Raw genomic sequence first — 25,578 nt, 5'->3', positions numbered from 1 at the left:
AACTTGAAATGGGACCTTCCGCATAATGACTACTTTTACTTTTGGTACTTTAAGTACATTTTGGTACCAATACTTTTGTACTTTTAATTCCAGACTTTTACTTGTAACAGAGTATTTCTATATTGCAGTATTGCTACTTTTACTTAAGAAAATAAATGCAGTACTTTCTACCACTGGAGGTGAGCTGGGTGTAGATGTGTTCCTTAAGGCCTATTCATAGTCCGCTTTTCGGTGAAGAGGTGACCACCGAAAACGACAACAGTACGTCACGAAGCGGTGGTCAGCACTCACACAACACATCTCTCTGTTTTCACTAACAGTGGTCACCTCTTCGCCGAAAACGGGACAATTATAATGAATAGGCCTTCAGGGTGTGGTGAGCTGGGTGTAGATGGGAGTCTGCTCCCAGTGCTGTGGCGGGGGTGTGACTGTGTGGCCACTCTGCAGCGGCGTGTCGCTGACATGTGTGTCGCTGACAGGCCTCTGGGAGGCAGGGCTCCCCACGTAGGTGAACGTGGAGTACAGCCCCGCCCCTCCTTGGCCATAGGAGGCGGTCGGGGGTCTGCTGGCGCCGCCCTGGTGGTCGTAGTATTCGTACTGCACCCTGGAGATGGAGGGCGGGTACGTGGACGAGGAGCTTGAGGAGGAGGAGGGGCTGTAGTGGGAAGAGTGGAGGTTGAAGGAGGTGTAGGAGGCGTGTTGAGGGGAGGAGTCTTGCAGCTGCTTGCCGTAGCGACTGGGACTCAGCTGCTCCATCTTGATGTAGTTCCTTTGGCCCGCCTCCCACCCAGAGGCTCCTCCCAGGGTGGTCCTCTGACCCGCCTCCCACCCGGAGGCTCCTCCCAGGGTGGTCCTCTGGCCCGCCTCCCACCCGGAGGCTCCTCCCATGGGGGTCAGGGTGTGCTGTTGACCCTGCTGCTGCTGCTTCTGCTTCTGGACCTTAGGGATCCAGACCTGTGGAGGGATACATGGTAAAGAAGTATAGATGCTGCATTGCCGTCATCATGGGCACATTCCAATTCCTCATCTGTATTGTCATCATAGTTCTGCCATGACTAAGGAAAGAAGTTGTTTTCAATAGCATCATTTCAGTAAAGAACAAAGTACTATGCTAAGAGTACAGGTACAGTAGATGCAACAACCCCCATCTTTGGCTATAGAGGGTATTGCGCGTGACATCATCATCATACAGGAGTTCTACAGTTTTGAAGTTGTGCGGGAATGCCTACTGAGTGGCAAAAAAACTACTTTCTGGCATTGACAGCCCATACATCCAAACAGAAAATCTGATTGCATTAAACAACGTTAAATTACATTAAACTCACTTTGCCACTCGATTTGCCACTCACTTTATGCATGTGCATACCCTCTATAAGAATACAAACAATTGAACAATAGAAACAGTACAAACTTTCTTGTGTGTGTGTGTGTGTGTGTGTGTGTGTGTGTGTGTGTGTGTGTGTGTGTGTGTGTGTGTGTGTGTGTGTGTGTGCGTGCGACGTGTGAGCGTGCGTGTGTGCGTGCATGTGTATGGTTGCGTATGTGCATGTGTGCATGCGTGTGTGTGTGTGTTGTTGTAACCACTTAGTTAAAATGATCTGGTTGCCCATCCGGAAAAGTATAACGCACCTGGAGTCGATCCAATAAATGTTACACCTACTCTTCGTTTATGATCAAACACTCTACAAATTGGCCCATGTACAACATTCCCCTTTAACCATCCATGTCAGGACCTGTCTTTAAGTCTTTAATACAACCTATTATATGATATTTACATCAGTACCTGTGGGCTGAGCATTCCAGCGAACGGCAAGGTGCTGATGCTGTAGCTGGCTGTGTAGGCCAGCGGTGGGTGTGGCCTGTTGGGTGGGAGGTACTGGTCGAACTCGTTGACGTCGAAGGTCTCGATGTGTGAGATGACGTCGGAGCTCAGCTGGCCGATGTCCACGTCGCCGAAGTCGATGTTGAGGTGGCGAGGCGCCGCCGCCCCGCCAACGCCGACAGAGGGGGAGGCGGGGCAGCCCACCTCGGCCGGCGAACGCACCCTGATGGCTCCGCCCCCTCTGCACACCCCGCCCTCACGCTTCGTGTCCGGCTTCACTGAGCCCACGGCATCGGCCTTGGGGGTGGGGGGAGGGGTTGGGGGTGCCTGGGAGACTGGACAGAGAGAGAGAGAGAGAGAGAGAGAGAATTAATTCACATCTTTATGTCAATGAATTCCTCCCATTGCTTGCCACTGTTGTTGTACTGAGGAGCCCCCAAACTACTCTTCCCGTCCAACATTCCCCACTGACAGGTCCCTCGCCAGCCTGTAGGAGTGACAATGACAAACACAGCCTATAGAGAGTATGCACATGCATCACATTTCCACCGGGACAGCAGCATGGAGCATTGGAGGTTAGAATGGAAATGGGATGCACACGCAGATCCGACATACCAAAGGTCCGACATTCGGAAACAACAGTCGAACATGGTCTGCTCCCGTGCTTGCGGTTATGGTTAGGTTAGGGTTTGAGGTAGGTTGTCGGTCTAATGACAGTCGGACCAATAGTATGTTGGAACTAAAGCCTGTACCTGTTGGAAATCACTAAACAGTGGTGCGTATAACACCTTTTTCTAAATAGGTTAATTCAAGGATAATTCAAGCTTTCCGTACAGCTGCATTGTTGGTGCGTTTAACGCATGCACGCATGCACACACTCACGCACATACACACACACACACCTGTGTGTTCTCCAGGTGAGTGCACGTCACTCATGCTGGATGCAGGGGAGCCTGCTGTCCTTTGCAGAGCTTTGAAGATGACATCATGTGTGGGCGTGGCTTCAAAGATGACGTCATGTGTGGGAGTGGTCATGAAGATGATGTCATGTGTGGGCGTGGCTTTGAAGATTACATCATGTGTGGGCGTGGCTTTGAAGATGGGGTCAGAGGAAATGACGTGCATCTGCGTCTCTCCTTCGTCCTCCACCAGCTCACTATGTCCGTTTTTTAGACTCTTTCTGCGCCGGGGCTGTTTAAATTAATTTACATCATCATTTTCATGTATGTGCATATAATTACAATTAGAATTTACATTTTTAATTACAGCATAATTAGTTTTCCCCAGGTGCCAGATTTTGTCACGGATACTAAACTGCATATTCTGTCAAGAGCGGAATCTGTTGCACTACATGCAATGTTGTTAGTTGGAATAAACACAGAAGCACCCGGAGAGGAAGTGGACTAAAAAGGGGGTGGGAACTATAGAGTTCCTGTTTTCGTGACTTTTTTTTTACCAAATGGGTTCCGATTGCAAGATGCCAGACGGCAGACACAACACCTTAATGTCACTAGAAACTAAGCTTCAGACCTCCCAAACTGACACAACTACTCAGCCTTAAGCGCATGGCCCACCAACACACTAATTCCAGGCTCAGCACACTTTGCTAGTTTGGGATGGTTCAGGGAAGAAGTCACAGTTAAGCAAATCTCAATGAGATTGACATTTAAGATACTCAGAGGGACAGGTTGCCTCATAATGTAGGACAGCTGGAAAGGTTGAGAACCACTAGGGTACCTGGTATAATAAATAACATTGTGTACATATGAATCTATAGAACATCAAGTCATAAAGATACCTGGTACTTGTAGTCTGGATAATCCTTCTTGTGTTGAACACGCAGACGCTCTGCCTCCTCTACGAACGGGCGCTTCTCCCCCTCGTTCAGAAGCCTGGTGGATGGATGGATGGATGGATGAAAGAGGGAGGGAGGGAGGGAGGGAGGGAGGGAGGGAGGAAGGAAGGATGGATGGATGGATGGATGGATGAAGGAGGGAGGGAGGGAGGGAGGGAGGATGGATGGATGGATGGATGGATGGATGGATGGATGGATGGAGGAAGGAAGGAAGGAAGGAAGGAAGGAAGGAAGGATGGATGGATGGATGAAGGAGGGAGGGAGGGAGGGAGGGAGGGAGGGAGGGAGGATGGATGGATGGATGGATGGATGGATGGATGGATGGATGGATGGATGGATGGATGGATGGATGGATGGATGGATGGATGGATGGATGGGGGAAAATGGTAGAATTTATTTTAGGCCAGCACTTGCAAATCAGATCTACACCATTGTAGTATGAATCAACCGACCTACAAGCCCACAACATGTTGCGGATGTGATGCTTGTGGGCTTATAGATTATGTTTGGTGAACAACACCAAGACATCGTTCAACAAAGTAAGATTCTGTTCTGAGCAAACTTTCTACTCTCTGTCTCTCTCTAGCTCTCTCTCTCTCTCCCCCTCTCTCTCTCTCTCTCTCTCTCTCCCTCTCTCTCTCCCTCTCTCTCTCTCTTTCTCTCTCTCTTCACCATCACACAATTAAAACTCAATCAGCAACGGTCATCAATCAATCAATGCATTCTTGGCACTAGTTCTAGAGACAGACAGCAGAAATGTACTGAGTCAGCAAATAATTCACATTTCACACAGTGAATTAGTACAGCAAACACTATAGCAATGAGCAGTACCATCACAATAAAGATAGAGCTACTGTTACTAAAAATAAATCTATAACAATGATGACTATCACATGATGACATTATAGAGCTACACTGTTACTAAACAAACACTATATTTTAACAATGATCACTGACCATACATAAAAAATCCATGATTATGCAGGCTGAAATCCTTGATTTTGTGGTGCAGGTTAATATGTGATTTTATGCGGTGAAATATGCAGGAAGTTGCGAAATATGCAGGATGTTTGCGCGATTATGCGCCCTTTTTGAATAAATAAATATATTACCCTGCATAATCTGTGCCATTTGACTGATTATGCGGTGAATTATGCTTATACTACGACCACAAATGTCCCAAGAAACTATAGCTAGCCTAGCCACCGAGTCTGCTGCGTGCGCTCATGGGAGAACAGAGCAGGTGATATCTTAGTTTTGATTAGGTGTTCCATCATGCTCGTTTGAAGCACGGCTAGATGGCTGTTTCAACCAATCAGATTGCTTCCTCGAAACGACCTGTTGTATAATAAACAGTAGCGTGGACGTAGAATACGCACATCGACAGGCTGGGTGCTGGGCTAAAGAAACTTCAGCAGATGATGAATGGAGCCCGCACACCACAGGTACAAGAAAGACGTTCTTTATTGTTTCGATCTATTTGATCTTCATCATCACCTGACCTGATGAAGATGTGGAACGCCCTACCAACAGTCATTAAGACATGCAAATCCCTTGACTCCTTCAAAACCGCTCTCAAAGGGCACCTACGGATGGCTGCAATTCGAAACTGGCACCCGTAAAATCTGAATCCCCCCCGCCCCCCCCCCCCCTTTTTCCCTTCACTGTATTGTTTCTTTTCCCTTTTTACCTCCATTATGATGAATTCCTGTACTGTTCTTTGTCTATATAGAAAGTGTCTATTTGTACTTAATGTTTTGATGAATTGAACATGGTGGACCCTGTTGTAAACAAGTGTAATGCTTAATTGGGTCGTCCACTCACAGTTAACAGCCTTTGTATTGAGTTTGTGCTTGAAATGTACTGTAATTCTGCAAACTGTTAATACAATTTTCAATCAATCAATCAATCAATCAAAGATCAAATAGATCGAAACTATAATAAACAGTATGAATACCTCCACAGTTTGCCCAGGGTCTTGCTGAGCTCTGCGTTGTGGAGGTGGGGGTACTGGTCGGCCAGCTTTCTGCGGGCAGCCTGGGCCCACACCATGAAGGCGTTCATGGGGCGCTTGACGTGCGGCTTGTTCTTACTGGATCCGTGCGCGCTGCGCACCGGAATGGGCACCAGGGTCCAATCATAGCCCTTCAGCACCTGGGACACCATGTGATGTATGAAGCAACTAAGTACATTTACTTAAGTACTGAACTCACTTTACTTTTCTTGTCTAAGTATAAAATGAAGTGGTTACAGATCAATAATAGTCCAATAACATGATAGTTTACATGCATGATTCAGTTAATTTACTTTTAAGTGTTATGAGGCTAATACTTTTGTAGGCTTAGTTTGAATAAGATATTGAATAGGCTACCCTACACACACACACACACACACACACACACACACACACACACACACCTGGGACACAGCATCGCGGATACAAGCAGGGAACTTGTCATCGTCCTGATCGGAAGAGCAGACAGGGACAGGGTCCTTCTTGAAGTCCCTGGCGGCCATCAGGCCCTGGTTCTCTGACGGCCGGGTGTTCTCTGCGTCCGAGCCCGGGGACGCCGGACACGGACACGGGGAGTCCTTGTCACACGCACTGGTGCTCGGAGCGTCACAGAGACCCTTGTTGTCGTCCTCCGACATCTGCAGAAACGGAGTCAGGAGGATCATACACAAACCCAAACGGGTTGGAATTCTCACGATAAAGAGTCGAAAATCAACGGGAGGGAGTGTGGTTTTCTCTCCAAAGGGACAAGCCTCCTTCTCATAATAAAAGCTGTATATTTCACTCGCCCGGAAGCAGTTCCTAAAATAATAATAAAGGCTGTTTTTTTCCGTTGCCAGGAAAACTTGAAAACCAGAATCTTTCAACTGCGTAAAATGCGTAAAATGCGCCCCTGTAGCTCCAGCTCTGTGGTAAAAGCCGGGTTTCTTTGGAAAGCAGAATGTCTTTATGCATACAACTCCTCTGGTATAATCGCCGTGACCCTTCAGCTGAAACGAAGCCGATAATAATATTCTGTCTTTGTCTCAGTGTGTTAGCAGAGGTGTGTGAAACAGGAGAAATGAATGTCTCCTTCTGCGAGGCTTCACTTCACATAGTTAATTAAACAATCCTCCACGACGCAGCGACCGCTTTAAATGGAGAGTGTTGCAGAACAGACTGCTTTATAAGGAACAGAGAGAGAGAGAGAGAGAAAGAGAGAGAGAGAGAAACCGCGGAGGAAAGCCCACATTCCATTGGCTGGTGAGAGTGTGAAACACACATGCACATTGCACAGTTCTATTAAAACCTTACAGTAATTTCCCTAAGTGGAACAAAATAATCAATCAATCAGTCAATCAATAAATCAAGCAAGCAAGCAAGCAAGCAAGCAATCAACTCTAAATGTTTTGATGGATTGAACAAGGTGGACCCTCTTGTAAACAAGTGATGCTTTATTGGGTCGTCCACTCTCACAGTTAACAGTCTTTGTATTGAGTTGTGCTTGAAATGTACTGTAATTCTGCAAACTGTTAAGAAATATTTAAATCAATCAATCAATCAAAACCCATGCATCCATCGGTCTTGCTGAGATTTGACCGAGTTCAGTGCTGAGGGCCTTTTCAAGCTACAAGTATGCTTCCTGGTCGAACATGACAGCTCACTGGGGGGAAGGGGAGACAGTGTGCCGTTCACCTCCACCACCTGTTCTTTCCCCTCCAGATAGGATTGCATCCAGCTCACCGCTGTGCTATCAAAACCAATTGCTCATTTGCTCTTACAGCTTATCAATGAGTCCACCTCGTGCTTGATGTGGTCGTTCAAACACTATAGAGAAGGCATACATGTGTCAGTGGAATGAGTGTCCTGAATGTCCCTCACACCTTTGACAAGAAGCACAAGACTTGCGCCTGAATCTGATCACTATCATTCACGTACACCTTGTACGCCACTATACCACACCTTGTACCCCCCACTTCCACAGCTGCAAGGTAGGATCAGGATGTATGTGTATACTCCTTTCAGATGTATAATTCAGTGTATAATGTTGAATGATTCTGATGTTGCTCTGTAAAGGAATGCTGTTATATCGCCCCCGCTAACTATTGGTACAATTATGGCACAAATGTCACATGAACCCTAGTCAATTCACAGAGCCGACATGTTTTTGCAAATGTCATTGATCTAAAGCTCCAATGGTTGACCCGTAAACAATGCAAGTCGGGAACACTGCAAGTTGGGAATGCAATGCCCTGCAGTACTCATTGCACTTGCTGTCAGAGTACCCATTTTACCACTGTGGTACCTACTGAGTCTGAATAATAGTGGGTAACTACAAATGTCGCAATTTTTGAAAAATTGCAAAGTGTGGTTGCCGCAGTCGCTTACATAGGCCCCTCCCTAATTTGAAAATGTCTATAACCCTTGAATAGTTTGGTCTTCTGCCCCTGCAAGGGAATTTATGTCTTTATAAACGATTGTAAAACATAGATTGGTTACGTAACCAACAACAGCCAATTAGCTACTACAAACGTTATGCAAAGCTCGGCCAATCACAGCGGAAGTTAGGTAGGTTACTCCAGAAAAATAAAAATAAAAAAGTGTGACAATAACTATAGTCTGTTTGCCTTTTGGGCAACCACACTAATGCCTGAGGAAGGTCCCTATAGTGACCGAAACGTTGCTTCATTAAATAAGACAATACTCTTGTGCCGAGCAGATACACAGTGTGCGGGTGTACCTTATTGCTTTCTTTGATGTCCACTGGCCTACCCACTGTGCATACGCCTGATTGCTAGGTGTGCGATAGTTTTCTCCTACAGCAACCACACTAATAATAGTCAATATGGAGATACGGATGTCATGAAAATAACACTCATGTGAAGTTAGGGGCGCTCTTATTATCATACATCATCATACATCATATTCTGTGCTCAGCCAATCAGCTGAGCTTATTCTGTGCTCATACAGACAGACACACATACACGCAAGGTGTAGGCGCAAGTGTTCATAGGAGGGGCTCAAAAACTGTCCTATACCCACACACAGATAGACATTTTGTGCATTTGCCTGTAAAGTGCTGCAGCAGCACAAATGTGACGTAAAGCTTGGCCAATCAATAAGGCTGATGGGTTGGGTTTTACCAATCTGGGAAGCCGATACCAACCTGGATCATTTGTATCATCAGATTCATCACTGATCCTTGCTCCATCTAAGTGGCCTGGAAAGCCTTCTCTTTCCTCGCTCTCTTTTCCTCTAAAATTGAATTAACATTTGGGACGTTAACGATTACCAGGTAACAGTGGATGAGTTTGGAGGAAGCAAGGAGGTATTAGGATTTGACAAGAAAACTGGCTTCACACATTGGCAGAGCTTCATGTGGCCTTTGCGCCTCTGTTCCAGTATAAGTGTTAGCACGCAATGGTACTGAAGAAAGACCTGATTCCTCCACTGTTATTGGAGGTGGTACCGGTTGTGTGAAATACTGTGTTGGACCACTGGCGGGTGCTGGTGTGTGAAATGCTGCACTGGACACTGCATGTGAAAGGAGCACCAGAGAGGGCCCATCATGCTGCGGTGGCAGTGGGCAACAAGGTGTATTCCTTTGGAGGATACTGTGTTCAGAACACCTACATGTACTACATGGATGACATCGATGTGCATGTCTTCCACACAGTGTCTTTACGCTGGATGAAGCTGCCCCCAGTGACAACAGGGAGAGGAGAATGCCCCCCTGAGGTTCCCTCCATGCGATGGGGCCACACTGCTGTGCTGATAGAAGACATCACCTACATCTGGGGGGGAAGGATTGAGTACACGTGGGAGTTATGCAACATGCTTTATGCATTTGAAGTCGACACCCACAGATGGTACAAACCCAGGGTTTCTGGGACGGTTCCAGAGAAGAGGCAGTACCACTCAGCCTGTGTCTTGGGGAAGGTCATGTATATCTATGGAGGATACATCATGATGACTGGATACACTAATGGCATTTACAAGTTGGACACCGGCACAATGGTTTGGTCTTTGATGAACACTAGCGGCACTCCACCGCCTGCTTCGTCATTTCACTCTACTACCATAATCGGGACAAAGATGTTTGTATTTGGGGGCTGTGGGGAAAAGGGGGAAGGCTACAACAATATCCGAGTGTTTGAGACAGAGACCAACTTCTGGCTGAGCACGCCATCCTCACAGCTCCATCCAGAAGGATGCTGGGGTCATTCAACCTTTTCCTACAATGACGAGCTGTACATATTTGGTGGCCGCAACATTTACCAGAACATCAATGATCTGTGGAAATTCAATCCAGAGACCTTCTCCTGGAAGAACATTGAGCCCAAGGGGAGAGGCCCACCTAGGATGACTAATACTGCATGCTGCATGGTGGGAAATCGCTGCATCCTCTTTGGAGGAAACAGCCACAAGGTACCGTCAATGGATGACCTGTACACCTTAGACTTAAGCCCTAGTCTGAAGACGTTATGCAAGTTGGCAGTTATTCAGTATAACGTGGAGCTGCCGGGACTCCCGCATGACATCAGGTGGGAATTGGCAGCCATGACTACCAAGAGCAACGGAAAAGAATAACATGAGTGTGTTCACTGCCACCAATCCCACTGGAAAAGAAAAACAGAATAATAAGAAATACGGAGAAGAATAAGGAGAGGCTCACTTCATTCAGATGGGAAAGAACACATGACACAGGAATGTGACCAGTGATTCCTACCAGGAAGTAAACAGCATTGTACAGGAGAACAGAGAAGTCTACTTCCAACTGAACTGCACCATGACACACGTGTCAATTTCCATTAGCAGTGAATGTAGGAACAGAGGATTTTTTAAAGGAACAGACATGGAAACAGATGTTGAAGAACTGAGGAAATGACAGCAAAAGTGGAGACCTTTTCACATGTCTTTGCTTCTTTCTTTTTTTGCTGTCATGTTTTCAGTAAAGTGAGTAGTATGAGAGTTGTTTTGTACATGTGTACGTGTGTGCCGGCCTACTTGGGGCCATGCATGCCTGGAAAGATTGGGGAATACATGTTATGATGACCTCTTACTTCTCCATACTGTACCTTCTGTTCTCACCACCTTTCCTTTTTGATAAAGAGAAAGCTGCCTTCCATCATCCAAAGCGTACAATCACCCGATAACACGGAGAATCAGCGCGTCCTCCTCAGATCCGTAGATATTCGTGTTTTTTGAGTTCTCGCAAACCATACAAATTGCCAGTCAGCACCGCATTATGTATGAGACACACGTCAAGTTTGAGACCGCTTGATTGGATGCTTTCTTAGTTAAGCCTGGGGCAGACCGACCAGCGATGTGGTGAATTAATGTGGAGCATTTGTTTTGATGTTAATATTATATATTCCATTGCAACCAGCAACGAATGTCGGATGCATTTATCCAACACGATACATTTTGCGGCTTCTGTTCTGACTTCTGCCACAGTGCACTTCAGCCTGTCAACCACTGGGACAGAGTGTGCACAGTGGACCTCAGCACATCAAAGGCAGAGGCACAGCTGCAAAGGGCTCGTTAATTATAATGCCTGAGAACTCCCATTACATTGAAAAACGAAAATCAGTAACATAACACAGTTGGAAAAGTCCTACGGTTTGTATGTGTAATCTGTACGTATACAACGTATGGTTATGCTGGTGTGCCTTCATGCTAGAATGACTGAAACTCTTGTCACAGTGTGCACAGTAGAAGGGTTTTTCTCCAGTGCAGTGGGACTACGCTGGTGTCTTAAGATTACCTAAATCACTGAAACTCTTCTCACATTGTTTACAGAACAGAAGAAAGGCTTTTCTCCAGTAAGGACACGCTGGTGTTTCTTAAGATTACTTAAAACACTTCTAAGGGCAGTATTATGCGTGTCTTAAGTACCAGGTCTTATTACTTAACTTAAGACCTGGAGGCGTGATCAATGCCATTTGGCTATTCTGAGTGGCCAAACAGCATTGACCACGCCTCCAGGTCTTAAGTTAAGTCATAAGACCTGGTACTTAAGACACGCATAATACTGCCCTCAGTGAAACTCTTCTGATATTATTTACAGAAGAAAGGCTTTTCTCCAGTGTGCGCTGGTGTTGCTGTAGATCACTCATCTGACTGAAACCCCTCTCACACTGTTTACAGAGGAAAGGGATTTTTCCGGTGTGGAGACGCAGCGTGTGCCTTTAGATCGCCTGACTGATTGAAACTCTTGTCACACTGTTGACAATGGAAAGGATTTTCTCCAGTGTGGAGACAGACGCTGGTGTTGCCGTAGGCTACTTATCCGACTGAAACTCTTGTCACACTGTTTGCAGAAAGAAGGTTCTTTCTTATTTTGGTTCATCTTTCTTTCTTTTCTTTCTCACCTTTATTTATACTCGGAATACAGTTGAGGGCAAGCCCTCATTTTCAACGTAGCCGAGGTTACAATACATAAAATACAGTCACAAAACAATACATCAAACAACATTATAAATCATGGTAAATTACAAAGGAACTTTATACAGAGCAACCATCAGTAAAATAAATCAATACACTGACACCACAGCGCGTAAACAGCGCCTCAAACTGTGACTCCGCCCACAACCGGGGGAAGTTGTGATTTGCGCTCGTTCACTGCAATGCAATTTGCGCCATTTTCAAAACAATATTGAGCAGAGTAGCGATTATCAAACGTATTTGCAATGCCATACGTTGAAAGATCTGTTGCCCGTGGACAAGGCCTCCGCAAGTTAGATTGCATCGGCATAGATGTTTGTCCGTATGTGATTAAGGATTGGACCAAGTTGCATTGGCAGCCATAGAAAATTCTTACCCCAGGCTAAAACCGGATGTGACGTTTTTGGGCGTTCCTGTCTAGCGTGGTGTCAGTGTATTGAAGCAGGAGCAATCACGGTGAAAAATATTCTGGAGCATTCCTTTGAACTGACCGAAGGATGGCCGGGAGCTCAGTTTTAAGGAGTTTTGGAGTTCATTCCATGAAGTTGGGCCATTGACAGAAAAAGCTGTCTTGCCCAACTCTGTCTGGGCCTGAGGAACCTTGAGTCTTAAGAAATCACTAGAGCGGGTCTGATAGGTGCTATTGTTCGGTTTCATCATGGAACAAATATAGTCAGGGAGCATCCCAGCAATGGCTTTATATAAAAATAGGTGCCAATGCCAATCATCTGTGCCTCTTTGTTTGGGGCTGGTCACAGAGCAGTTTATTTGCTGAAACTGTTCATTCCTCAGACAGTAGTAGTCGGCTCCCGTTGTGGCTCCTCTTCCTTTGTTCATGGAGGAAGGTGGAGGCACATGGACACTGAGAACAGGAGACCCGAGTCTGGAAATTCTGAGACTCATTCCTTCCTTCCATTATCAATATGGGCCGTGATGGGGCGAGAGTTTTAGGTTTGACGATATGTCCTTCTATATAGCCTACTTCCTACTATACTCTCTCCCTCTTCTCTCCGTCCCTCTCTCGGTATAAACTATACATCAAATTGAGATGAAATGAATGTCCAAAGTCCGTTCACACCCTATGTAGGCTGATATATATCACACACAGCTGGCTATATATCACACACAACGTAAACTGTTGCAGTGCAAGCCTAGAAATGCAAACGTTTACACTGTCCGTCCATATTTGATCATCCCTATGACATCATCATTATAACTTGACAAAAACAATGACGGCAGAGATCCACATATAGAAGCCATGCAGTCGCTTGGCTTCTAGATGGCGCTAGACAGAAAGCAACATGCAGGTGTAGCATTGCGCTAGGAAAAAAATGGCACCATCTTGAGCATTAGAGAGGACCATGGAGACCATGGAGACCATGGACATTTTTAAGCACAAAGCATGAAAATATGTCCCACATTCTAAAGCCTATACTATGTCAAAGAGTGTTCCGCGCAGGGGACTGCCCTTAAGTCAGACCTCCCGTTAGTACGACCTTTGCTGGGTTGGTTACAAATCACCCGTGCTGCGGGTTACAATTTACAAATCACCTTCCTGTGAGGTTAGGGTTAGGTTAGGGTTTGGGATAGTGTTACTAATGGGAGGTCGAACCATTGCCACGCTACCCTTTCTATCTCAATGCTTGGAACCAATGTTTGGAACTACAGAAGGCAACAATGGCTAGCTTTGCAGTGAGATCAGATATTCTGCTGCTCACTTTGTGCCATCACTAACAATTAAACATGTGTTTTTGCAGTATCCTGTGTGAGTTCTCTTGGTGCTTCAGTGATCATAGTTTGGGTAACGTACGTGTTCCATATTGTTTAGCCCTATTCATTAGCTCTGGGCTCTGGCCCATACTTCCGCTATATGGACCAGAGCTATCTATTCAATACAGATCGGCATACTGCATTTGTTCTGGGATTTTTTTAAACTATATATGACCTGGTTAGTGTGGCTATGATGATCTTTCTCACATATTTAATGTATTTACAGACAAACTGGTTGTTCACTATGACAAATATTCCTAAAGAAATTAATTAAATTACACCTTCGGACACTTGGTGAAGTAGTCCAATAGTCCATGGATGGTGACGAGGAATGAAACTCAGGATATCGACCATCACATGCTCCAGGGAGGGAGGCCCCACCTGGAAACTCAGTTCTTTAAGTCCCTAAAATAATCACATTCAGCCTGGACTGTTAGCACAACCGTCTGGGCACCTAGGCTGCTGAGCCACCCTGCCGGCGTGCCGTGGGTTCGACTCCCGATCCTGATGACCTTTGCCGTGTGTCTTTCCCCCCCATCTCTCTCCCCATTTCCTGTCAGATTACTTTCAACCTATCAATAAAGGCAGAAAAGGCCAAAAAAATATATAATAATAATCGCATTTGAACTGGGGACCCCCCAAAATAATCATATTTCAACTGCAGGGGACCAATCCCCGTGTGGACACGATTGCTCTGATAAATTGTACAATTAACAACATCCACATAAATATAGAAATAACCTAGACATGGGTCGTAGTGGAAATCATGCCATATTGACATGCTGTTTTTTTATGAGAAAAAACTACAGTTGAATTAGTATTACAATGTATTGGAATACAGGCCTGTTATTTAGGTTGGGTCAGGCAGCCAGTTCCACTCTCAAACCTTTGTGTGCATTTTATCATTTTACATAACCATATATACTTCACAAGAGCTTATAGATCTGTTATTTTAATTAGGTAACATTCATCTGGAGATAATATGGGGAAGGTCATTGCTACTACTGTCCTGCAGCTCTATCAATGAGAAGAGTGGTATTATAGCTCCCCCTGCAGGTTATATAAAATCCATACACAGGATAATACTATGGATAATACGTATAAAATACTTCTTCCTTGTGCGTGTGTGTCATAGGTGTGTGTGTGTGTGTGTGTGTGTGTGTGTGTGTGTGTGTGTGTGTGTGTGTGTGTGTGTGTGTGTGTGTGTGTGTGTGCGCGCGCGTGTGTGTGTGTGTGTGTGTGTGTGTGTGTGTGTGTGTGTGTGTGTGTGTGTGTGTGTGTGTGCGTGTGCGTGCGGAACTAAAACCTGGTGAATCGAGATTAAGACGGGCCAGTGTTGTAAACGGACCAAATGTGTGCAACCTTCAAATGATCCCCTCTCTTGATTCTGTAATTTCAGTACTGGAAAGCAGCGCCTGGTGATAATAAACTATGAAGCAGACGAGGTGAGAAACATTTAAACAGCAATTACTTTAAAACGATACACTAGTAGTTACTCTGCACACATTCTGAGCTATTGATTGAAATATTTATTTGCAGAATTACAGTACATTTCAAGCACAACTCAATAGAAAGACTGTTAACTGTGAGTGGACGACCCAATAAAGCATTACACTTGTTTACAAGAGGGTCCACCTTGTTCAATTCATCAAAACATTTAGAGACGTACAAATAGATACTTCTATATAGCCAAAGAACAGAACAGGAATTCATAGAGGAGGTAAAAAGGGAAAATAAACATAATACAGTGAGGGGGAAAGGGGGTTCAGATTTTACGGGGGCGTCAAGGGGTTCGCATGTCTTAATGACTGTTGGTAGGGCGTTCCACATTTTGGTGGCATAGGAGCGAAAATAATTTAGTCCCTTGTTTGTGCCGAATCTGGGTTGCACATGGTTTGTTGCACTCCCTCTGGTGTTGTGGGTGTGGAGTCGACTTCGTTAACATTAAGGAAACTTACATAGACTTACATTACTTAGGTACATGGGTATCTAGCCCGTCTCCGGACCCCCCGGGTTGAGCTCCTTTGGACCCCTAAAGTCATCAAAATGTCAGAAACTTTAACGTAGGGTTCCGAAAGGAGCTAATGGGTATCTTGGTGGTGTATCGAATCTTGTGGACCAGACCCATTGCAAGATGCTGTACTCTGTCGCCGACCCTAAGCCATGCCAGTCTGTCAAAGTGGGCAGGGGTGAGGTGGGTGGGGGGGTGAGGCCAAGTAGGAGCCTGACCAGTTTGTTTTGGGAAGTCTGGAGCCTTGTTGGTGAGTTAACGTTGTTTAATTCAATCAGATTGGACTAAAATGGTTGTGTGTAATCATCGTCCGGGTCTCCCCGACCCGTCTCTCCAAGTGAGCATTGATTGTATCAGCATGTATGATACAATGTGGCTCTTTCACAACAGACCGACCTGTCCACAAGGCCCGGATGTCAAAAAGGAGCACAACGCTGAAGTCCCCAAAACCATGGCTGGACAATTTTTCAGGTAAGAAGGGTGTGGAGGATTAATGTCCTTAAAATAAATAAACATGTCTGTGGTGATTAGGTAATTGTTCTATTCAACCAAAGCCGTGCTTTGTATTCAACGGGTCACCACGTATGGTGTGGCACACGAGCCGACTGCTCTTGTTTTTATTACATTAATAATTTGTTGCACCTGTGCGACATGGTAGATATCGAGAGGAGACGGAGATGTTATCCTTTAGTACGGTCGTGAAGTAGAACGCAAACTGCCCTGCTAAGTTTGAGAGGGGACACAACTATCTATATTAACACAACATGAGATATCTGTCTAAACACCTGAACGTGGTCTGTTGAATAAGAGCGCTGTTTACCTTAGAGTGCTGTCCGAAACGGTTGAGAAATGACAGAGTTACCGTGTGGGGGTCCCTCTACTCTGTACTGTACTGTACTGTACTGTACTGTACTGTACTGTACTGTACTGTACTGTACTGTACTGTACTGTACTGTACTGTACTGCACTGTACTATACTGGCACACCCAAAATCACCATATATACAGTTAATATGTGTTTGTGTGTGTGTTAGGTTGCGCACAGGTGGTGAAAAACAACCATGCTGTTTTCGTGCTCAGACGCACCCAGCCAGCCACCCACCCACACACCCACCCAGTACCCACACACATAGTCACTTAAGGAAGTGGTTGCACCACTTAAAAATGTGTTAAACGGTAGACTACTTAAATTTTACCTATAATTTTATAATGGATGATTTGCTTTTCTGGCAAATGGGCCTGACCTTTGTGCAAGTAGAACATGACCTGTACTTGCCTGATGGGCAAGTGCCTCTGAGACCAGCGTTTTGGATAACTGACACTATTATTTACTACTAGAGCAGATGATCTGATAACACAGACCTTGCTAGAATGCCTGATATTTCATACATTGTATGGAATATCAGCCGTTCTAAGGGTAGCACAACTACAGGTATGCATTAGCTGCAATGAAAGTACAACATATTTTGTTGATAAGACCATCGACCACATTGTATTCACAAATACAAAAAAAGGCAATGGATCACTAAACCAATAATTAAAGGAGCATTCAGTGATTTGGCCCTCATTTAGTGTGTGGGACTGCAGCATTAACTGTTCACTCCTACACACCTGTCCAGTGAAAGTAGATCTGCAATTAGACTTTATCTACAAAACCTGTGCTGCCGTCAACACCATATGTTCAGAATCTGATCCTTTAGTCTAGGTTTTGTTGTTTTTTCATGGATTCATAAAGAAATACAAAATTTGCTTTTGCGTGGCCAATGACCATTGTCTTATATATATAGTGTATGACAAACAAATAGATTTTAATGATTTTATTTTCTTTCAGAATTGTGCAGGTGGTTGCACCAGGTGCTGCACCCTCATTTGTCCTACTTCCCACGGCCTTGGTCAGAACAGTGAACACAACACAGACATTACCTGAGACAGTGAGGTAAGAAGATCTTTATTGGGTTGAGTAATTTAACAGTTATACCTGAAGTTGTTTGAATGACACAATCTTCTTTCTAGTGATGGGAGATTAATCAGCAAACACATCGGTATCGGCCGATTTTAGTTGTTTTCAGATTAATCGGCATCGGTTTGATTAATCAATCAGACCGATTAATTAATCGGTCCGATTAATCGGTCTGTCTTTACTGATAAACAAGCCCAAAGTAACAGCTTGAACAGATCTACAAGCTCACAATATTAAATATAAAGGTATTTAAGTTAAATCTGACTTGCCTACGCCTGCAGTGCAGATACCCTGTTACATGTATTTTTCAGAATGGACAAATTATAAATTTTCAATACAGAATGAGATCATATCGACATCGGTAATATCGGCCATAACAGCAATTAATTAAATCGGATGTCGATATCGGCCAAAATGTCTCATCGTTACATCCCTACTTCTTTCATAACAGACCGATCCGTCTGCAAGGCCCGGATGATACTGTAGACACCAAAACAGACGACAGAACACAGAAAGTAACTGATGCTGGAGTCACCAAAACATTCGACGGAACACAGACCTTACCTGATGCTGGAGTCACCAAAACAGTCGACGGAACACAGACCTTACCTGATGCTGGAGTCGACAGAACACAGAACTCAACTGATGCTGGAGTCGACAAAACAGTCGACGGAACACAGAACTTAACTGATGCTGGAGTCGACAAAACAGACGACACAATACAGAACTCAACTGGGTAAAAAGCTTGTAACAGTCAGTTGGTAAATGTAATGGCCACAGAGGGTGGAGTCTCTTTTTGTTTTTATGTTTACTTTTGGAGTTCAGACTGTGCATGCAATGTCACTTGAGGAAGTGAGATCACAGCCTGCAATCTTCTCAGTAGGCTGTTGGTACAGAGTGCAGGCATTATCCTCCTGCTTATGTATAACTAAGAACTATAGTGTTGTAATGACCTGGCTTTATATATCCCATGTTTACATTAAATACATGTTTTGACTCTTGTGTCACGCCCGGGATTTGAACCCACGTGGGAAGGGACACTAAAGGAGCTAGGAGCCACTTTGCTACAGCTACATGTTATTATCATGGATTGCACTGGAGCTCTAGGCAAATCAAAACACAGTTTTAGCATGATTTTCCACTCGTGTATACGATGTAATACCGTTACTATGTAGTAAATATGCCTTTATTCCTCAGCTGTAAGATGTTGGCAAGATTCGGGGGGAAGAGACGCCGTAAGAACACTTGCACCAGTCCAGTGAAAAATAATCTCTCTCAGTTTCCTGCTTTGAAGGTACCTCTCTTTCTAGCAAAACCCAAAACATAAATTCTATATTCAAATTAATATTCCATAATTTATTGTACACTCAAATAAATACACACACGCAATCGCACTCATGCTTTCATGTGTTGTTTCGTTTGATTCCTTGCTTCATAGGACTATCTGCCAGCCAGCTGTAATAACACCAGCTATGATTACCATGTCTGCCATTACCAAACCATCAGTGAGACCAGTGATCATATCAACTTCAGAGCGACTCTTCGCATGGCCTTGTCGTCGGAAGACGAAATAAAGCGGTGGTTAAAATCTCACACGGTCACATGGAGGGTAGAAAGAAGTCGTAAGTCAAAAGGAGACAGAGTTCTTTTCAAGGTGAGACAAGTTTAAAAAAAAAATATATATATATGTTTAATTAGACAATTTAAAATGAAACTTCTATGACAGTGCTGACATAATGGAGTGTCTCAGCCCTGCCGTCGCTCCTTGCCTTTAAGGCATCTTACTGGTTTACCTTTGTCTTTCTTTCTTCCAAATTCAAATTGACAATTGACAGATACCTACCCTGCGGTCGCTCGTCGCCTATATTAAGGCGTCTTACTGGTATATCTGCTATTTTTGAGAACCATCCTACGACTCGAGTTTTCCGAAAAACGTATGCATTGTTCAAATCTAAAATGACACAGATTTCCCGATTTTAATGGTTTAAGGTGGATTACAGATGCCAACATAACACCAAACATAACCCCAAACCAGAAAATATTGCCGTGGGAGGCAGAAACACAACAAGCAAGAACACAAACTGCCCTGCTAAGATGACTGTCACAATCCTACGGACACGGACCAAAGTTAGCAGAGGCAGGCCGAGTGTGTAAGTAGGCTTTGGTACTGTTGCTTTGTGTGTGCTGTGACACAGTAAAATAAATATTTTTGTAAAGAACAGTGAAGAACATATTTGTCTCAAATGTCTCCTCAGAAGCTCAGATCCTCATGTGCCTGCCTTCCCTACAATGTTGAGCATCTGCAGTGAGCACAACCACAACATCAACGGGACAGATGCACTCAGGTACCCAGTGGTGGAAAGTAACCTAAGTACATTTACTCAATGTAAATACAGCTGTGAGGTTCTTTTACTTTACTGGAGTGTGTCCAAATATGCCACACATCTACCTATCTATCTAAAACATAGACTTCATACTACTTCAGCCCTATTTCAACTTTTGACTATTTGAAAATAGCTGATCTACAAGCTCACAACATGTCACATTGAGTGGCGTTGTGCGCTTGTAGATCTATTTTAAAAATATGTATACAATACATTTTAGACATGACAACTTTTTGATTGTGTTTCTGCATGGAAGTATTGATACATTTACTTAAGTAAAAAAATAAATAGTTATATTTTCCACCACTGCAGGTACCGTGACGTGGGCGACAAAGCACGAGAGAAACTCCTGAAGCTTTTTGAAGCGGGACACAACCCCAGTGCAGCCTTAGAGGTGCTCAAGATTGACCTGCAGGTGGAACATGGGGAGAATTATGCTGCCGCCGTAGAAAACAAGGAGCTCTGTCCTACTCTAGAGTTCTGCTACAGGTGATTGAAAAAAAATAATGTATGCTACTATGCTTTAACTTTGAAATGTATTGAGCCTCATTCACAAAAGCACTTAAAGGTTAAGTGTTTGTAACACAATTCTACATTTGGATATGACGTAATAAGCCAATTAATAATATACATGCTCCTGCTGTTGTTTACCCTTCTGTTCCCATGTATACTTTTTTTTTTCCACGTATACTTTTTATACTGATAAAAGATAGGTCAACTTTGTGGCCACTAGTAGTTTAAAGTTTAAAGTGCTCTAAACAAACATTAAAAGTCCATATACTTGGACGCCATATGACGCAATTCCGAAAGCCAGACATTGGAGAAGCTAGCGCTCATCCTCATATGTAATGTAAAGTTTATTAGTGTTGTAGCCGAGTCCAGCTAAAGGTGCCGACAAAGGTACCGAAATTATTGCACATTAAGCTTATCATCTGGGTAGCAGGCGTGTAGACAAAATGTATATTTAGGGTAGGCAAAAGGTTGCTGGGGACCCCCAGCTTAGGAACCACTGCTGTAGCACATCTGTGTAGGTAGGTGTAGGACGTCCTTCCCACAGTACAAGCTTTTTGGCAGGGAGTTCCTTTTGCCATTTTTGCCTGGAGTAACTCTACCCAGCATCCCGAGCGATGCGACTAGTCTGTCAGCTGTTGTTAAAAGGATCCCTGGATAATACCTGTATGCCTTAATACATTATACTTACCCCCTATAACTAAAATTAGAAATGCAAAACATCTTAATTATTTTCTTTATTTTAGTACGTCTTTCACTCATGTCATATGCCCAAGTGTGGTCCAGCCTATGGAATGTATGGAATGCATGTTCTAATAAAAATCAACATAATACTTTCTAAGGTTAATTAGAACCTGGGCTTCTCATTGGGCAGCTGCAATGCAAGATTGTAAATCGCTGGTATGATTGATCAATGTTGTTTGTTTTGGAACTTTTTGTGTGTTTTTTTCCGTGTCTGTGTGTGTGTGTTTTTCTTCTAAAAAGTATTATTTGCACAGACTCCGACACAAGCTCTTCGGGAAGTTGAGGTCTACACATCGACGGGGGTCCAGTCTGCCAGGAAGTCAGAAAAAGAGGAGGAAGAATAAGGCGTGTCCAGACGTGCAACAATGTGTGACAGCAGAGAAGGAGCAGACTGACAGTAAGTGATTATAAATCACACACTGACTTCCTCACTTCATAACCCACACTCACTCTGTCAGTTGACATAAAAATAACAGAATTCTAAACGGTGTATTTAGTGTTAATACCGACTGCTTTTGTCTCCATCGTCTTCAGACTTGATGCAAGGTCAAAGTTCACAGCAGAACCCAAGCCAAGGAGACCCCGGGACCAATCAAGAGGATTGTGAAGCTGAAAGTGCTGCTGACTTTCTGTGTCTTTCTGTGTCAAACGACTATGAAGAGGGTGAGAATAATAATGTCACATCTACAAATACTTACTGTAACCACTTAAACCATAATAATATATGTACCGGTATGCACATATGTGAAATTTGTCCTCTGCATTTACACATCCTGTAACAAGTTAAGAGTCTTGCTCAGGGACACACATTAAACAGCATTCATTGTTAATGGCGTTTAATGTTTGTGTTGGCACCGTTTATTTTACATCACCATTACATCACTATTATATAATGCTGCTTAAACACCCTAGAATCCCTGTTCTGGGACATTCTGTCATGATAGCCAAAACATTTGGTTAAAAACATAAATAAAAAATAGGTGAACATTTGTTGCAATGTGCCATGTTGTGAGTTTGTAGATCTGATATTCTGCTATAGAAAGTTATGCAGGAGTGACATACTGAGTTGCAAAAAGCTACTTTCTGGCCTTGTCAGTCCATACATCCAAACAGAAAAGTCCTATCTGATTGCATTAAACGACGTTAAACTCACTTTGCCATTCGATTTGCCACTCACTTTATGCATGCGCATACCGTCTATTGATATACAACTAATTGAAAGTGTGGGAATTACAGTATCGAAAACTGAACATTATTAATCAAAATAAATTCTTGGCACACAAATAATTGTGTAAGTCATATGATTGTGCTGAAATGTGCAGTGTAAGTGTTTGTTGTTAATTTGAACAATGTGATTGAACAGACACAGAGGACCTGGTGGAGACAATGATCAGAGACCTTAGCAGCCTGAGAAAGGACCCCATGTACAGTCAGGCCATTGCTGCCATGGCCAAGCAGTTTCATCACATCAAATCCAACCGGTCAAGACTGTTGTCTTCCATGCACTGCTTCGGTAAGGGTCAGACCTCTTCCATAAGAACAGCAACGAGACAACCAGACGCACTGAGTCCATGTCAGCCAACAGTAACTCCTCGTCCTGTTACTAAACTGAGCTCCAAGAGGCGTCTGCCATCTGGCCCCCAGCAGACACACAGCAGCCCCATCAAACGACCCAGAATGATGGACTACCACATATGAGCCTTTTCATATGAGGTTAGGCTTGTTGGAAATCTGTTTAGAAATTGCACAGAATGCAGGAGGCAGCAGGATGTTACGTTATTGAACAAGAGCGCTTTCCCTAAGGGTTCCGTTCCCCTGGGCCTGGGGGCTTGTTATATGCGTCTCCCTGCTAAGGGTTCCGTTCCCCTGGGCCTGGGGGCTTGTTATATGCGTCTCCCTGCTCTTAAATGGTTGTCTGCTAACGTGCTGAGCATGGAGTAATGTATAAGCAGAGCCTGAACACTTTTATTTACGTTTATGTTCTCAAGCTATCATTGGTCTCCATCTCCCTCTATTTCTTTTTTTCTAACTGAAAATTGGATGGTGCGTTTATGTGACCTTGCTGATGTCCATGGTGCAAATTGCATCCACACATGATAAAGGTTCAATAGGGGTAGTATACCTCTGGTAAGATCTTAGCGTGAAAACGGCCTTGAGAGCATGGAGCGTTTGCCCACTCAACTCGCATGCTCTGTTCACAATATCAAGTCAATACTGCTGCAATTATGTGGCGGCAGGGGTATTCAATGTGTCTGTACACGGACAAATGTGTCCGTGGCAAAATTTGCTTTTATTTTTTGCACACCAATATAATGTTCTTATTTTAATCAGACCCAATTACTGAATGCCAAGTCTCCAGGTTTTCTTCAGAATATAGATCCCATAGATATATATATCTATGATAGATCCGGTCAACAAGGAACAAGCTCTATTGCAATGGGGGAAATCAAGCTAGACACACCCACCACATCTGACAGAATTCATTGAATTTCATTGTACGTATATTTTTGACCAGAGATGTGCGTGCTTCCTGTTGGATCCTATTTCTTCAGAATATATGCATGACAGGGGTTTCATGCATAAGAGACACTTGCCAGAAGACTGAGTACTCTGGCCAGTGGTGCTGTCAGGACTTAAAAGTGCGGGACTGTATTGTCAAAAGGAAGGTGTGAGACGTAAGCAACAAAACAAATTAATTTACGGCTGTTATCAAGGCAAACCTGCATGGGCTTCCATAACACCACAACATTGCCACAGGCTGATCACCTCCATGCCACGCGCCATTGATGAACATAATTTAAATAAAAGTATTGACTGCATACATTAATATACTTTTCTTTTGTGGTCTTGTAAAATATTCAAATATTTTGAGATAGCTTTTTTGATTTTCATGAGCTGTATCAAGATTAAAACAAAAAACTTTATGCTGAATGAATTGAGAATATATGAAAGTTTCACATTTTTAATTCTATTACGGAAGAAAATGAACTTTTGCACAATATATTTTTTTTTTAGAACGATATATATATAATATCTTTCATATGAGTATATTTATGTCTTTAAATGTTCTGATGAATTGAAAATTGTGGACCCTTATGCAAACAAGTCGAGTGAATTTTCAATCAATCAATCAGAGAGAGTTCCACTTTTGTTTTGGCAAAGTAAATTATTGTTTTCTCGCCCCAATAAAGTTGAGAGAGACTGACTGACTGACTGGATACTGCGGAACTAAAGCCTGGCGACACGATGTTCAGTCCGACCAGTGTTGTGAACGGAACAAATATGTTTGTGCATCGTCCAAATGATTCCCTCGTACAATTCCACAACAGACCTAATAGATTAGAAGACGATCGAGGTAGGAAACATTTTAAAAACATCAACTACTTTAAAACGTATTTATTCTAGATATAGGCTGCTCACTATCTAGATAAGTTATATTTTGTTAATATTTGTGTTAATGACACAAAGCTAGGCAATGTCTTAAATTAAATGTTAAAACTTAAAATATAGACTAAAAATAAATGGAACACCCATGGCATAATTGTGCTAATGATGTAAAAAATGGGTGATTTATTCCATAAAAAAATATATATCTAAAAACTTCAGCTTAAGTACTTCATCAATGTCATTCAGTGCAAAACAGGGGGAACAAATACATTTTAAATCTTATTACATGATTTTAATCGTGTGACTATCTGTCATAACAAAGAGGACATACGGTACTCTAGTCCTTCCATCAATGTGTTAAGTTGACAAAATCTCTCTGATATACAGTATTTGATGATTTCACAGTTTCTTCCTATAGCCTAGTAACCTTTGGAACAGAAACACGAAGGTGCAACACACTTTATCTTTACTTTTAATGCTATTATTTGACACTCCAAATATGAACATTAAAAAACCTGCTTATGGCATTTTAATGGCTTTTTTAAATCACAAACAAAGAGACACTATAGTAGTCCGGCAGCCAACAGGTTTCTTTTGTTTAAAGTGGGATTGTCTATATACATACATTGATGAATCCACTTGAGCAATGGTTAACTGATCTCATCACATTTGTGATGATGGCCATTTTTAGCCCAA

At 43.4% G+C, this 25,578-nt stretch overlaps 2 protein-coding genes and 1 long non-coding RNA gene across 3 annotated transcripts; 1 reads left to right on the top strand and 2 right to left on the bottom strand.

Moving 5' to 3' along the window:
- Positions 1–366: 366 nt before the first annotated feature.
- On the bottom strand, positions 367–7,404 carry LOC306915063 (transcription factor Sox-9-B-like; the record flags this gene model as incomplete). Its single annotated transcript, XM_079492309.1, has 7 exons — positions 367–954; positions 1,784–2,157; positions 2,719–3,013; positions 3,621–3,714; positions 5,635–5,831; positions 6,096–6,329; positions 7,366–7,404. The coding sequence occupies 7 exons, from the start codon at positions 7,402–7,404 to the stop codon at positions 367–369; spliced, it is 1,821 nt and encodes a 606-aa protein (XP_079348435.1).
- Positions 7,405–15,223: 7,819 nt separating this feature from the next.
- Positions 15,224–24,393, top strand: LOC306915339 (uncharacterized protein). The gene is made up of 12 exons (XM_079492646.1): positions 15,224–15,332; positions 16,289–16,369; positions 17,729–17,833; positions 18,309–18,593; positions 19,055–19,151; positions 19,296–19,511; positions 19,847–20,007; positions 20,113–20,202; positions 20,554–20,730; positions 21,750–21,892; positions 22,030–22,158; positions 22,859–24,393. Exons 1-12 carry the CDS (start codon positions 15,319–15,321, stop codon positions 23,191–23,193), a joined length of 1,833 nt encoding a protein of 610 aa, XP_079348772.1. The 5' UTR covers positions 15,224–15,318; the 3' UTR covers positions 23,194–24,393.
- Positions 23,897–24,684, bottom strand: LOC306915340. Its single transcript, XR_013788799.1, has 2 exons — positions 24,111–24,684; positions 23,897–24,025 (listed from the first exon to the last, which is right to left on the bottom strand). It is a non-coding gene; the product is annotated as an uncharacterized lncRNA (long non-coding RNA).
- Between the last annotated feature and the right edge of the window lie 894 nt (positions 24,685–25,578).

This window comes from Electrona antarctica (genome assembly GCF_951216825.1).
Source record: "Electrona antarctica genome assembly, chromosome: 22".
Lineage (NCBI taxonomy): Eukaryota > Metazoa > Chordata > Actinopteri > Myctophiformes > Myctophidae > Electrona > Electrona antarctica.
This window is presented reverse-complemented; position numbering and strand designations above follow the sequence as displayed.

Bases quoted from the DNA above. Each gene is read 5' to 3' on its own strand.
- LOC306915339 (XM_079492646.1), top strand. The intron at 20,008-20,112 runs GTAAGTAGGCTT...ATGTCTCCTCAG, and splicing joins AGCAGAGGCAGGCCGAGTGT to AAGCTCAGATCCTCATGTGC. The intron at 20,203-20,553 runs GTACCCAGTGGT...CCACCACTGCAG, and splicing joins AACGGGACAGATGCACTCAG to GTACCGTGACGTGGGCGACA.